At 39.3% G+C, this 15,303-nt stretch overlaps 1 protein-coding gene across 1 annotated transcript in view; it reads left to right on the forward strand.

Annotated features, from left to right (window-relative positions):
- The window catches only part of CPNE4 (copine 4), a 206,273-nt gene that overhangs the window by 107,403 nt on the left and 83,567 nt on the right, over positions 1–15,303 (forward strand). The window contains exons 5-6 of the mRNA XM_081996851.1: positions 2,290–2,373; positions 3,311–3,400. Coding sequence (XP_081852977.1) covers positions 2,290–2,373; positions 3,311–3,400 — 174 coding nt within the window. The remainder of the gene's footprint in view (positions 1–2,289; positions 2,374–3,310; positions 3,401–15,303) is intronic.

Here is a 15,303-nt window from a genome sequence, read left to right on the forward strand (position 1 = left end):
TTCGATATTGAAGGATTTTTTGTTTGTATCTTCATTCTGAAAGGAATTGGGCTTTGTTTTTGCATTAGGGGAGTGTGATATAAGCTATCAACCAGCATTAAAATCTTTCCCCTTAGGTGATATTGCCTTGGTAGTTAAAAACAGATATTGAAAATTACTTCCCTTGTGCTGATTTGCTGTTTCAGCTTTCATGATACTCAACTGGGAATGTTACTATATTTTGAGTCTCACACAAAATTCTGGTTTCCTTTCTGAATTTTTTCTGCAGTCCAGGGTGCATTTTTTGGATGTATCATTTTGAGGTGTTCTCTTTCAGATAACTTTTCTTACCAAACTTGCATTTGTTAAAGAACCTGATAACATTAAGCTTTTACTCAGCTTCAATGAGTATACTTATGTGTGAGAAAAGGCAGCTCAATCTTTTTTAACCCTAAGCACTCTGGATTTCGGTGTCACTATGATTAAACTGGCACCCTCACTCTCTGCTTGTTCTCTTTGCTATGCAGTAGTACGCTGGCAGAGTTTGATCACCAAAGCCCCTTATATACTAGCAGTATCGAGTGCTGAATGGAGTCCTGGATAGTAAATCTACATCAGGGCCTTGAGGCAAACTCTGGAGTTACAGACTTTGTTGGGTTTTGTGCTGGTTCTACACAATCTTGCATTAAATGTCCTGTAACCATGTAATCGGAACAGATAGGCAAACGTACGTCTTTGTTGTTTAGAGCTCCATGTGATAAGATTTAACAAATGCATATGCACATGCTTTGCATCAGTTTCTGAACATACCATTACCTTTTCTCTAGTAGGAAAAGAAACAGATCATTCACAGAAGAGCAGTCTGAACACAATATTGATATGTGTCATCTTTAGGGCATGGAAAAGACTTTAGGTTTCTTGAGCCTTGCCCAAGGCTTCATGGTCCCTAGGGACTCACTTCCTTCTCCAGACATTCAAATTCAGGTGACCCTTTTCAAAGCCTTGGTTTCTTTGCTTGTTTTGCAGTTGTGGAATTATAAAAATGCCCTAGAGACAAATTTGACAAAAATTATGTGCCCAGACTTCGGCTAGCATCTTATCCAAAGCAGTTCCCATCCCAACAGCTATCCAGCTAGTAAAAAATAAGTATGGTGGGCATTTGGCAAGGAGAAAATTGTAGAACTATGCATATTACAGTCATTTTTACACCAATGCTTTTATAGAAACACCGGGAGAGCAAACAGAATTCCTTACTTCCCCAAATTGGTTTCATGGGTCTATGTTTTTTTATTGGGTCTATGGGTTTGGATACGGCCTATAGAGAAGGATAATATTCATATGTGTAAAGTTAATCATGTGACCTGTTTGAAGAAGAAAATTAAGAAGGGAGCTGAAACTACAGAAAATTAGCTGAGTCCATTTGAATCCTGCTCTTGCAGTGTTGCACAGTTAGAAATTTTAATTACCCAGCTTTCCCCCTCCAGCTGTGGAGAGCTAACACCCAGCTACTCTTCTACCACCCAGCCAGCATGTCCAGAAGAAATGAGATGATGTTGAAACAAAAAAAGGCTGTGGCCAGGCTGCAGCAACACTATAGAAAGCAACTTAATTTAGGTTTGTGTAAGAAGGCTCAGGGCTGTTAGCTGGATACAAGACTAGGGAAAGATGTTCTGCGGTGCAGTGAGTATGTGAACCTCAATGTCTGTCACGGATTTGCTTGTACTTAGACATATCAAGTAAGTTTCTGCATTCCCCTGCTCTGTCTGTCATCTTAACATGGGCCATGTTATAACATCTTAAAGAGGACTTGCTTCTCTAACCTTCTCTAATCCAGTACTTGTGTTAGCTGGAAGCAGCACAATGTCTTGGCCGATTAACTTCTGTTTTGAGAGGGTGGGCAATTAGTGTGAAATTCAGTAGAATATGCTTCAAAGGGCTTTGCATGATAAAACTGGTGTCAAAAGACCAAACAGGTATGGAGACAGAACAAAACAAGCTAGGTGGATGAAAGAGCTAAAAACTCAGGAATCTGGACTGGGTGTAAGAAGGGAAAAGGCTGTAAAATGACATTTTACATTTTACAGTTTTGCCTGCCATGATTGAATAGTCAAACTGAGAACAACAGCAGTGCCATGGAAGTCCTTGGGGAACAATGGCAAGAATGAAATATTGCTGAGACACCAAGAGGTCTCACTAAAATCACGCTGGCTCTCCTTTTCATTAGCAGTCAAGGAAGCACCAGTGCACTGTGCCTGAAAAGCTCAAATAAAAAGAATTCTCGAGAGTAACCTGGCCTATATTTTATTTTAGGATTTTTTCAGCAAATCTGATCCTTTTCTGGAGATTTTCCGGATGAATGATGATGCAACCCAACAACTTGTTCACAGGACTGAGGTAAGGAATACAGTTGGATTTACTTTCCAAGGACACAGGTGGGCTGCCAGGAGGAACAGTTTATGTTTCTTATACCACAAAGGGTATTGTAAGCACCCACATTTAAAAGCACTTCTGTCTCTTGTGTAATTATTGACTAATGGGTATCAGGTCTTGACTTATGCACATGAGAGTAAGGGAAGATGATACCGAAGCCAAAGGGTCCAAATTTAATTAAACTGGCAGATATTCTATTTTAAGGTCAGGAGTTTAACACATTATATTTAGCCCAAACTGTGCTACAGACAGTATCGTATTTTCTCCTTAATACTGTGCTGCATCTTCTCCACCTCCTCCCAGGTTGCTGGTGCCAAAGAGATTTGTAATCTGGGTCCTTTGCTTTATATTTGTTTCCTGTGTCCCATTGTCATTACTGTTTCCATGGTAATGACTGGCACTGTCTTAAAAAGTGACACTTAGGTGTATAGGATGGAGCTGTGGCAGGTATCCGGGGTTATGAGCCTGTTTGTTATGGATCCCATAAAGTCTTCCTGGCAAGGCAGAACATATGTCTGTAAATTGATGCTGCCCATCCCCATTGCCCAGTCCTGCATCTCTTCCAAGCTTCCAGTTCAAGGATGTATTCCACAGCCTTTCCCTTGTGAGTTATGCCCCCGCTGAGGCACGGCAGTGCTGGGGCAATCTCTGTAGCATGATCTGTGTACGGGTCCATTTCCCACCTATGCTCCTTTTTGGAGCTTTCCAGAGGAGGAGTGTTGCAAACTACAGGTTGCTCAAGGGCACGTATCCCATGCATGTTGTTCTGCAAACCTCCAGCTGTGCTCTGCTTTCTTCTCTTTCTGGTGAATGTGCTGTATTGGAAATTGTGGCTCTTGTTAGCATTCTGTTTGGAGATGTGCAAATGTTAAGGGTTCCCTTCCTTTCTTTTCACTCACAGGTTGTGATGAATAACTTAAATCCAGCCTGGAAGACCTTTAAAGTATCTGTAAATTCTCTGTGCAGTGGAGACCAGGACCGCAGGCTAAAGGTCAGAAGTCATTCCTACTTTTTGAATAGTCTTGCTCATAGAAAACCAAACTTTGTTTTCCTTTTCAATTGAAGACTGCTACTCCGCACTGCCCTCTTCTTTGACAGAAATGATGATCACACAGCTGCTTTATGATGACCACAATCAAATTAAGGATGCAAAGAAGTGGTAATCCACTGTAATCAGTAGATTATGCGCTATACTTCTTACAGTAACCTCAAAAAATGATGGGACTGTTTTTGCCAATCAGTTGGATAATTCAAACCCAGCATCATTTAACTGGTGGAAGTATACTCAAGGCAGCCCTGTCACCATTTTAACTACCATTTCCTCACTTCTATGTCTGGAGGCTCTCTGTAAAAGCAGCACTGAATTATGAGATCTCTTCTTATATATGAAGAACGGGGTGGCCAAAAAAAAAAGTGCCGTAGTAATGACAGTGTTACTAGTCAGCAGAAAGAGTGATGGTTGGGAACTTGGAGCTTTGTGTAGAAAAATTCATCATTGTGGCTAATTTGGGTTAAATCAAGGCTGAATCCAATTCTTTATATCTTCTAATCAGGTTTAAGGTTAATACTAAATTAAAAAATATTAAATGAAGAGCACTGTCCTCAGTATCTATTCAGCCTCTTGGACCTGACAAAAGGGCATTGGATGCAAAAGTACGTTTTGTTTTGGTTTTTTTCTTACCATATCAAATTAACCAATAAAAATTTTTCCTTGTCCCTGCAAACCTTTCTTCTTCCATCATTACAGCTGCACAACCCTGCAGAAGCAGTATTGTCATTTTTCAACCATTACATACTGCAGGATGTACAGATAGAAAAAATGCCTGGTGTCTATATGTTGCAATGCATGCCACAAATGGGTGGAAAAGGTAAAAAGGAGTCTTACAAATGTTTGGATTTATACTGGTCAAGCTGATTGTGATTTATAACTTCACAAAATCAGCACTGTTGTTCTGGAAAAACAATGGTACCGACACAGTGTTTGTATGTATAAGTTTGTATGCTATTGGGGATGCACGAGGAACACACAGGTATGGATGCTTATGTTTATATATTGTTTATGTCCCTTGTGTCACTGTTGGGCAAACAAGATGAGTCCAAGGCAAAAGAAGTACCAAAAGATTGAGGAAGTTTGAGAAAACAATGAGAGATGTAGCAAGGAAAAGTGAAGGGTAAAGTAGATGGAACACAGGATACTTAGGAGACGAGACCAACGTGTTTGTGACAGGTCCGTCTGAGATGTTGGAAGGATGCTCAGCACTTCAGGTAGTAGAGGGAAGCAGTTGTGAAAGATCTTTCTGCCTACCCCCTAGTTGCTAAATGGTCAAACCAGTTGTGTCTGGCATGTCCAGTGGGATTGAAACAGAGTTGTGGCAAATGAAATGGAGAATGAGGTGTAAGGAAAGAACAGCCTCCATTTTAAACTGCAAGCAAAATTAACAGCATTGGCTAAAGAGGATTTCTAATGCAAATGAAGAAATGTAGAGGAGTTATTTATTGTAGCATGTGTAGGATGACAGTAATGTGAAGTGTCAGGATAATGACTTTGTTATCTTGGGAGGTTGCAATTTTATAAATTTGCTGGGTAGATTAAATATCTAGAAGTAGTTGCCTGAAACACAGAAGACAAGCAAATTACCCTGTGTTGTATAAGCAATATAGATCTCCAGGAGAGGAAAAGAAAGAAAAAAAAAGAGCTGCTACCCTCCAGAGGCAGTAACATGACTGACTCAAAGGATGGTCAAGGACAAGGAGCACTGCTATGGCTGGGGCCTCCATTGGCCCCTCTGACGCCTGGGCTGCCTACTTCATGACAAAAGGGAAGCGCTGGAAAAAGCATAGAAGGTGCTTGTTTGGACAATGAGCTCACATCACAGCTCGGGCAGAGATGGGAGCTGAGTTTTTGCTTTTGAATGGAGTGAGCTATGAAAGGCTTGGAAAGGGAGGGTGAACAGTTCTTTGATGTACTAGAGAAGGGCAAGCCACCAGTGGGACGTATAGACAGAGGTGACATGGTTAAAGCAGGTGGGAGTACTGTAGCAGCTGCAACATTCTGCAGTGTGAAAGGGAGCTAGAGAGCACGGTATGCTCAAAATGTGAGATGCTGAGAGGATGAAGAAGAGATGTACTGTGACAGATTATCTGTGCTGTGCAGCTTCTCTGAGGGTGCACCTTACACAGCTAGATGCAGAAGGTTGCACCCTGCCTCTTCCTTGGCACAGAGTCCCCGATCAGCTAGTCCAGCTTATATCTGACAGTCACTTAGAGCAAACGGTTGTGCCTGCCCTTATAGGATCTGCTTCTTGAGGTACCTTAAATTGAAATGGGTAACACCCCATAGTAATGCAACTATATAGGTTTGAGACAAGAGATGAATTGGATTTCTGGCGCTCAAATGAAAAGCAGAATTAGTGCAGCACTGCCTTAATCACATTGCATATATGTAGCCGTTAAATCACTTAGATGAGAATACCTAGGAAGAGATGCAAACAAAATGTGATGCCTAGAATGTCAGAGCAAGTGGCAAAGGTAGAAATGTGGTTTTGGAGGGAGAAACATGCTTTAATCTCTATGAAATTGAGGTGAGAAGGTATGAAAAAGGCTGAGATTTCAGCTTGGGCAGAAGAAGATGGGTCTGTGAGTAAAGGGGGTCTTTGAGCTACTAGCAGAGAGACAGCAGTCAAATTTGTTTGCAGATGATACTGCCTAAAGAGAGACTGAAGAGGGAGAAGTGAAGAGGAACAAGAATAGTCCTTTAGGACTGCCTGTAGAGAAGATGAGGGGAAAGTCAGCAAAGGAATGGGTGAAGAAGAGAACCAGGGCAAGATAGCTCTTATGAACCTATTGACAACTTTCAAAGTAGTCTTGATTCTGCAGGATCATTTTTTCTTTTGTTGGAGAACACATGGGTTTTTTTGTGTATGCATGTGTTTGCAGGCCGTGATTCAGACTTCTGAGTATTTGCCGGAGGCTGCAGTTCAGACATTTGCAGAAAAGCTAAAAGTGGTAAGGTTTGCACCAGGTCATTCATGAGAGCAGAAATAGTTTAAAATTAATTGTGGCTGTAAAATAAGAAAAAAGCTTGAAGCTTGTTTAAAATTCAGGCCCTTTATACCTTTTGGTTGGTGTAAGGTAAGGCTGCTATGGTAGAGGAGCCCCCAAAATCACTTGTGTTTGACAGATAGCATATAGTACTTGTCAGATGACTATTCTGTTTGCTTTCTATACGGACTATAACTTAGGAATTTGATGGCAACCAGGACAGAAGAGTGGAAATTGTAAGAATTAGAGGGATGAAGCGTCTGTGATGGGTTTAGCGCTGTATGAATATTTATACTTTGATTTACATTGACTAAGCATTCCAGTATTCACCCTACCATATTTCGGAACATTTGACTTTAGTTGCTTTGTTTCACTTCATAAGGTATATAACAATATGTTACTGCTAAGTGTTGGAAGAATTCCCTGTACTGTATTTAACATGGGGAGATTTAGTGTATTCCAGCTGCTTTGCTGAGCATCAGCTTCTCGCCAGGATTGCCTGATCACTGTGAACTGTAATTGTATAAGGCTGGGTAGTTTTGTATCTGTACCTGCTGTTTCTTTTTTACATAATCTGGAAGGCATAAACTAAGTTAAGGCTTTAAGAGGCACCAGAAATGCTTGGAGGGAAATGTCAGCTTGTGTGGAAATTCTGCTAATGGAGGGAGACTTCTTGACAACAGCAGACACATTGCAACCGTCACTACCTTTGGCTTGCCTCTGTAGGCTATTTGCAATTATGAAGTCTTGGCCTTTCATCTCTGCCACTGAAATCACATGGGTACTGAGTTTAGCAGTCTGATCTGTGTTATGAGGAATGGGGATTAACATAGCAAAAATACACTAAAACAACTCAGTTTAACTTACAGAAATTTGCTCTTTCGAAGTCTTGCACCCAAAGCAGCCTTTACACTGTCTGGGCATTTGAAACTTCTCTGTTTAAAATGTCTGTTTAGAAAGATAAGATAAGCAAGGTCACTAAAATCAAAGCAACCAATAATTAGGGTCTCTCTCAAAAGTCTTTTGCTAGCATCCTTTACAAAGTCTGTTAATTCGAATTCCTTATGGGCTTTAAAAAAAATAAAATCTAATTTAGCTTTATTTAGCTGTGGTGCAGAGAGCAGTTACTTTTTTTATAGCTCTCAGGATGCCTTGTAAAATTTTATTGCAATTATTGCTGCTCTAGGTTTTATTATGAAAAAGATATATTAGATTTATGAGCCTACTGAGCTTTTCTTCCCAGACATTGAAAGCATCTGAGAAGTCTGGTCACACTTCAGTGCCAGTCACAAGTTCTTTTAATGTTAACTGTACAGACAATTTGTGTATCTGTTTAAGTGAACAAAACACCTCTTTGATCCAAAAGTACTGCATTGCTTTTCTAATATGTAAAGAGGTTCTGTTCACAACAGTAATTACTGACAAATCTGAGTGAGGGGTATAATCCTTCTGAGAGCAGTTTTTATCCTAGTCTGCTATGCTGAAGGTCCTGTAAGTCGTGGAACTTTGACATTCAGCTTTGGTTTCAGTATGTGAGGTATCTTGCCTTTATCAAAGATTCATCCAAAATACAGACTTGCATTGTGATTATGTTCTGGTAGGGATCATCTACTGTCCACCCATTCCAATAGTTGTATGATTCCTCTTTTTCTAGAGGAGTCCTGGTAAGGTACACTGAAAAATAATATCTTTTTGTTTAATACTTGGGAAATAAACACTTAACAAGGTGCTGCAGAGGCACAGACCAAACAGTGCAAATGGCATAGAGTAAGAATATCTTCTGCTGAGGTTGTATAGAGAACCTCACTAAAAGAAATTCTGTTCAGAAGGAAAAGTAGGAAAAGAGTCAAAAAGTCGTTGGAAGAAAAACATCACTGCAGATTAAGTAACAAAAGAAGCCGCAAGAAGAGGGGGAAGCATGTGTTACATCCATATAGAAAGTCCTTTCTATCTTCCACCCACATAAGGGAAATTTTCAAAGAAGAATGTCTATTAGATATTTTACTAACTTTCAAAAATCTGTATGTTGCAAGTGTATCATTGTTGTCAGTTTGTTTATTGTTTCATCCCTGCCTAGCCCAGATTACAGATCGTGATCCTGATCCTTATGACATTTAGGCATGTACAGTTAGTTACGAGTGGGACCCACAGCTGTGGTTACCAGGGCTATTATATACATCAGGTCATAAGGCCTCTGTGTGTATGAATGGCTCTTTGCAGCGTGAAGCCCTGAGACATTACTGTATAGAAAGGATTGCTTACCTTTGGGTAACCAAGAGAAGGTTGCCTCTTACCGTACACTTCTAATGAAGTCAAAACCTGGTTCTGCCATTCTTTCCCATTCTTTCTTACATCTAGTTGAATTCCTTGACTCTGTCCATCTGATCTGTTGGAGTAGCTGTGTCTTAGCACACGGATTATGTGTTTGGTTTTCTGCTTAGGGGTCTATCTGCGTATGCATGTAGGCCCCAGTACATCTATGATGCTCTAGTGCTAGGGAGATGCATTCAGGAGTTTAAAGGTTATGTGATTTTCAATTCATTTCAGTACTAAGATGTTTATAAATAGCAATATATTAGCCTTTCAGATGTGAATTTTCATAGGCCATGAATTTTCTACATTTTTGTGGTAGATCATTGTTAACAAGATCTTCTTGAGAAGTCTGCACTTTGCTTAAATGAATAATCTATGCAGTGCCTCTTCTGCCTTGTTGATATTGTTATATAATGTGATCCTTCCTTACAATATTAATAGAAGAAGCTCCACAGTCTACAAGAAAGATTTTGATGTTATACTGGATGGAAATAGGCAATCACTTTATTTTAAGCTTAATCACTTCCCCAGGGTCTGTTATGGCATTTTTCGGGGCGGAAGGTTGGGTCTTCCTAAAATAGTTGTAACCATGTTTTCTTCTGGTTTCTTCAAAGTGTTGAATCTTTCATGCAAAATGGTGGATCATTAGGGAAAAAAGTTTCTTAAAGGACTGTAAGTGTATTGGCTGCTCCATTCTGAGTTAAGGAAAAGCAAACAGCAGTGGTTATTTTGATATTCTCTGAGTTATTAATGCAGTGTTCTCTAGATCAATAAACTTTCAGTGACCTTTAATACTTGACTACAGCTCTGCTTATACAGGTATATTATAAACTGTAATCCTTCAATAAGCCCTCAGTATCTCGGAAAGCCAGTGGTGAAAGTAACTGAGCAGAACCTGTGAAGAAGGCCAAGTAAAGCTTAAGAGACAAGCAATAAGTAATACATTCAGACAAATCCATTAGTGCTTTTATTCTTTAACAGTTTAGCTGTCATAGAGTGTTTGAAGCACTAATGTGGAAAGATATCATTTATGGTCTACAGCCATAATTTGTGCAGGATTTGAAAAAGCATGTGGCACAAAGGGGAATTCAAGCAGCGTCAAATGATGATTAGAAAAGCATGAGCTGAAGGATTTCGCACTCTTCCATAGGGGAAGACTAATTTGTTGTTGCTGTTTTCTTTGGGCTTTTAATGCCATGTAGAAAGAGACTGTCACCAAGAACAAATAACAACATAGGCTAGACTTGCTGTTTATTTACTTGATTGGGTGATTTCCATCATACCTGATTAACTAGGCAGTTCTACATTTTCCCCTTCAAGTTAGTCAGAAAATTAATGCCAGTGGAGCCAGTCATTCCCTGCTTGCTTATCCTGATGTTGCTGAAGAGGTATTTGTATATGGAGTCCTTCTCGTGGAAAGTCTTCAACAACAAGAAAGAGGGACTCAACTTTTATATACAAATACAAATCAAAAGATGCCTTCAAATTACTTTTTCAGTAAGTCATTCCTTTTTCATTAGGTCAGGGCATTTTCCTGAAATCTTTAGAATAGTTGCTTCACTCTTGGAGGGTGCAGATCTTTCCTTATAATCTGAATAGTATTTATTTGTTAGTCATTTTAAGGATGTTATCGTGTTGTGAATTTCTAGAGAAGTTATTGTAAAACTGAGAGTTCAGCTGATAATTTTAGATAATAAAAAGTTCCTTCTTGGTGGTCTAAAGAAACACAAAAAAATTAGATTTAAATATTGGGATGTGGTGTATATTTAACAAGGTAATAGAGCTATTTGTGTAAGTGCGTACTGCTTAACCAGAGTAGGAATTTTAAAACAGCCTTCTGAGAGGATGATACATTATTTTGAGGATTATTATAAAATTAAATTAAATGACACACTTGTAAAAACCCATTTATGAGACCTCCTTGCTTAAATGCCATTGGACCTACTTTTCCAGTAAATGATTCTTTAGAAAACTACAATTCTTAAATGTTTCTCTTGATTTCTCTCTTATATTCTCCTTGTTTTCTCTACGAGCCTGTGGTTGCAGGCACTACACTGATTATTAAAAACTCAAGTGGCCTACTTCACAAGGTCTACAGTAATTGTGGGGAATTTGCTGCAACTACTCACCCTGTTTTGTCAGTTTGGGTTGATCTATAATTTAGCAATCGGTTGAAAATATGAGTGCCTCCTGAATTCATTAATTGCAGCAGTGTGTTTGGAACCCTGATTTATCTGAGTATGTCAAGGACTGATCCGACCAACCTTCACAAACTCTGTGCAGGTGGGGTGCAAGATTTAAGATCATCCTTAAAACAAAACTGATCAAGTCCTGGTGTACGTGATCTCAGCTCACAGATACGTTTTTCTCTCTCCCCTTTCCTTGTCTGTATTCATGATAAAGCAGTTGAAGATGCCAGGGAAGAAAATACCAGATTGCAGTGAAGGTTTAAGAGAGAGAAACAGACTCAAGAAATTAGCTTGATCCCATTTTTGTTAGAGTCAAGGGAACTTATTCTGATTACTTTAATAGGTGCTAGTTTGCGCTCGATTATGGTAACTGCTGAATATATAGCAAATTAATTGGCAGATTAATTAATCTAGATTTGGGTTAATTGATGTTTGTGAAGTGCTTTGAAGATGAAAGAGCTATCTAAATGACAAGCGTTGTCACAACAATTAGGTTGCGTAAGGGAGAGATGGTTAAAAAGAAAAGAGCGGATACTGAGACCTCTAAGGACTTGGGCTGCTGATAAAGACGGTGTTAGAAGCCTGAAGAGCTTCCTCCTCTCCATTGGGTGACTCTGACAGACATAATTTCGGAGTTCATTCTGTAAAAGAAGATTTTTACTTCCCATTCCTTGCCAGAATGTACCATTCATACATAATGAATGGTTCCATGAGCCCTGGGGCAGAAATGAAGAAACATCCCCCCGACATTGCAAGGAGCATTCATTGTGTAAAACAAGGGCAAAGAAAGGACAACAAACAAGCAAAAATGTTGTGTGTGCGTTTGTTTGTCTGGATTAGGGGATCTGAGAAATGTTTTCTCTGTTTCTCTTTTGCAAATAAGAGAGGATTGCCTCCAAATAATTTGTACATTGCATTTATTGTGAGCTTTCTTCCAATTGCTTACTGCCTCCGTGGTTCCATCCCAAGACAAATAAATAAAGCCTTCCACAGTTTTGCTATGCAAGTCATCACTATGAGAAATGTTTTGAAGGGCTCTCTTTCGCTTCTCTCGAGCTGTCTTTGAAAGTGAGTTTTAATCCCCTGAAATGAAACAGAGGCTCCTGTAAGTGCTTCTGATGATGATCCACATCAGAGGTGTCTGGCTCCTTCACAGGGCAATAGCTGATAAAGTACTAAATCCTACTGCTGGAACCATTTAAAATGAGACAAAGCAAACCGCTGGTAATGAGGATCAGTTCCACACTGGAGGGTGAGGCTCAGGGGGTGCTGATGAATTAAATGACCTCTACATTCTTCCCAATTTTCAGATCACCCTGTTGATAATGCATGGAACACCCTACAGACCCCAGTATTAACTGCAGAGCTGCTTAATGTAGAAGTTTAGAAACCAGTGCTACCATTTTGAATTAAGAGAATAAAATGAAGTTCTGCTTTCCCTAAAATAGATCAGGATTAAGGCTTAGCTGTAACCTTGTAAAGCAGCTGAATGCTGTAGTGAGAGAATTTTCAAGTGGTGCATATCTTAAACAAAATCAGTCAGTCTCATACCTTTGTGTCTACAGGACATTTTGCTGTGTGACTTACAGTATCTCATGATATTAAAAATGAGAGAAAATGAAAGTGTAACCAGTTTTTCATATTCTTTTTTCATTTCTTTCAGTTGAGACTGGAAAGAATAGTGAAGGCAATTTCCAGACAATCTCATTTCAGACTCTCATAAAGTAGCAAAGCCTCACATTGGCTGACATAACCAACTTATAAAGACCCTTGGTTTCTTTTCAGATATCTTTTTTATTGTGTAAATTGAAAATTACACACTCATGGAAATTCTTCTCTAGTTGTTAAATCTTGTAATAAATGTATTCTTTGCTATGAGCGATATATTTTTGCTACTTACATAGAAAGCTTACCTTAAAATCCTACTCATAAATCATATAACTATAGTTTATACACCAACATACTGCCACGCAGAATGGTTACACATTGCAGATAATAAAATATGTGTACTTTAAATGGTAGTATTCTCAGGCAACATAGCATAGTCAAATTTCAGGAAAAATAATATATTTATTTTAAAAAATTACAGTAAGTTTCTTCAGGGACCTAATTATAAATTAATGTTTGTGATACTCTAGGCAGCATTGGGGCAGACATAGCTATTAAGTGTGTCTAAACGTTAATATTTTAGAAGATGTCTCAGTACTTAGAGGTCACTTGAAAAGTGTGAACTTTATCTCACACTGGAAATATGTATTTAGCACTTCCATACACAGTGATCTCACCTACCACACATTCTGTTAAAATAATTTAGATCTGCATTTTCCATTTGCAAAATACATGTTTCCTCACAGCTAGATGACATACATGTTTCGTAATGTGGACATACATGTGTATAATGTATATGCACCTTACATAATGAATGGAGTTATGTTTTGTAATAAAAATGTTTTATCTGCCTTATCAAATTTGAACTAAGCGTGTTTATCATGTATGCTAGATCTCCAAATGATTTTGAAAATGCTCGATAGCTGTGCTCTATGGGACTCCCCAGAAAAAGCATTTAGCTGATCACAGCCCTCCTTGTGGCAATACTAGAAGAAACTGAAGCTGTTGGGATCTGTTTGTGTGTTACTGCCGCTAAAACATCCCAGGGAAGGTTTACCATAGGGTTGCTCACCACTAGCTTTGAGCTTTGGGTGGGATTCGGTGTTAGGATAAAACTTGTTTGCGACACCTTCATCCCAGTCCCCCTCAGTCAATGAGAAATCAAGACTTGCGCGTTCACTAGGGACGCTGGAGATATTTTAATGGGCTGCTCACCAAAAGCAATGCCGCCAGTGTATTTTCAGGAAGTCTGGGAGGAAGGTGTCCTCTTGGTCCCCTCTGCTCCGAGCTGCCAGTATGGCAGCCCCAGCTATTATGCTCCCCAGGGCTCCTCGCTGACTCTCGCCAGCTGCAGTGCAGCAATCTTTACCCCCTTTTAGAAGTCTTGCTCCACATAATTGTTCAAAGTGGCTGCTAGTTTAGCATATCCAGGTCACTGCTGCTGCTGAACACCTCGAAGGATGTGCAAGCTGTTTTGGAGGTAAGACTTCTTTGTGACCGTGGAGCAAATTCATGTCATGAGCATGACAGCCATTGTGCTTGCTTTGCCTGAGATTATCAAGGAAATAGTGTTTCCTACCACAAACAGCCTAATCCTTCCCCTTCTGAAAGGTGCATGGATTGTCTGTAAATCCTTAAGTGAAAGAGAAGGCGAGTAATGTTGGAAATAATTTCTCAATATTACCAGTATTAAAGACTGTTGAGTCTTCTAGTCTGCTTGCGGAAGAGGTCATTAAAAAAGGCTATGGCTGGCCTGCCCCCTAAACTCTGAATTACTTTGATCTGAAATTACAATATATGAACAGGAACAGCATCAGCACTTGATCTCGTAGACAACTCTTTAGATATTAATTGCCTAAGGTTTGTTCAGATCTACTAATCATCTATTACATTGTTGACCATTGAGTTGCTAGCTTAGAGTTCCTATTTGACTCTCCTCATTTATTGTATTTCTGAGAAATTCTAGGATGTACTGATGCCAGTTTATTTTCTGTACTAGGAAATCTCCTTATGGGATACCAGCGAGATCTGTTTAGTCTCACATGCTTTTCCACACTCTTGCCAATACTTAACAAGTGTTTCAGCAGTAGAGGAGGAGTATTGGACAGACAGGGACTTTGTGATACCTCTTGAACAATGAGAACAACAGTAGGACAAGTTCTGTCATTCATACCCCTCTTAATAACACAGCATTTTACAGAACGGCATCTCAGAGATCTGAAGAGTATCATTTGCAGTTTCAATGGAAATGAAGTAACTGCAGGAGCCAAGAGACTAGACCATTGTATTTGGTCCCCAAAGAGGGTGAATGCTAGGTCCATTCATACATTTGTGCAGAATGCAGTTAAATGTATATTAAGTGACATAGTTTCTATTGACACCTTTTCCTGGAGTAAAAGAAAAGAAACAAAGGATGGGAAGAAATTGAGAAGGTTGTCAGAAAGGTTTCTGATTATCTCTGCTGGGACCAGATATTGTTTAAGACAGTCATAGATAATCTGGAGAAATGGAAAAATAGGGTGACAAAATCTGTAGGTGACAGAATTGTCTGGGAATGTTTTGATTTCAAAATGTCAAAGGATCAAAAGGATCTTATTGCTAATGATTAACACTAAGATACAAAGAAAGTCAACAAAAATGATCAGAAGCATAGGAAGGCTTCCTTCTGCAAAGACACTAAATTCAGACTGAAAAGAGAGATAATCTTATAGAGGTATCTCTGAAGTCATGAATGACTTTATGG

The sequence above is a fragment of the Phaethon aethereus genome (genome assembly GCF_964289735.1).
Source record: "Phaethon aethereus genome assembly, chromosome: 2".
In the NCBI taxonomy this organism is placed as follows: domain Eukaryota; kingdom Metazoa; phylum Chordata; class Aves; order Phaethontiformes; family Phaethontidae; genus Phaethon; species Phaethon aethereus.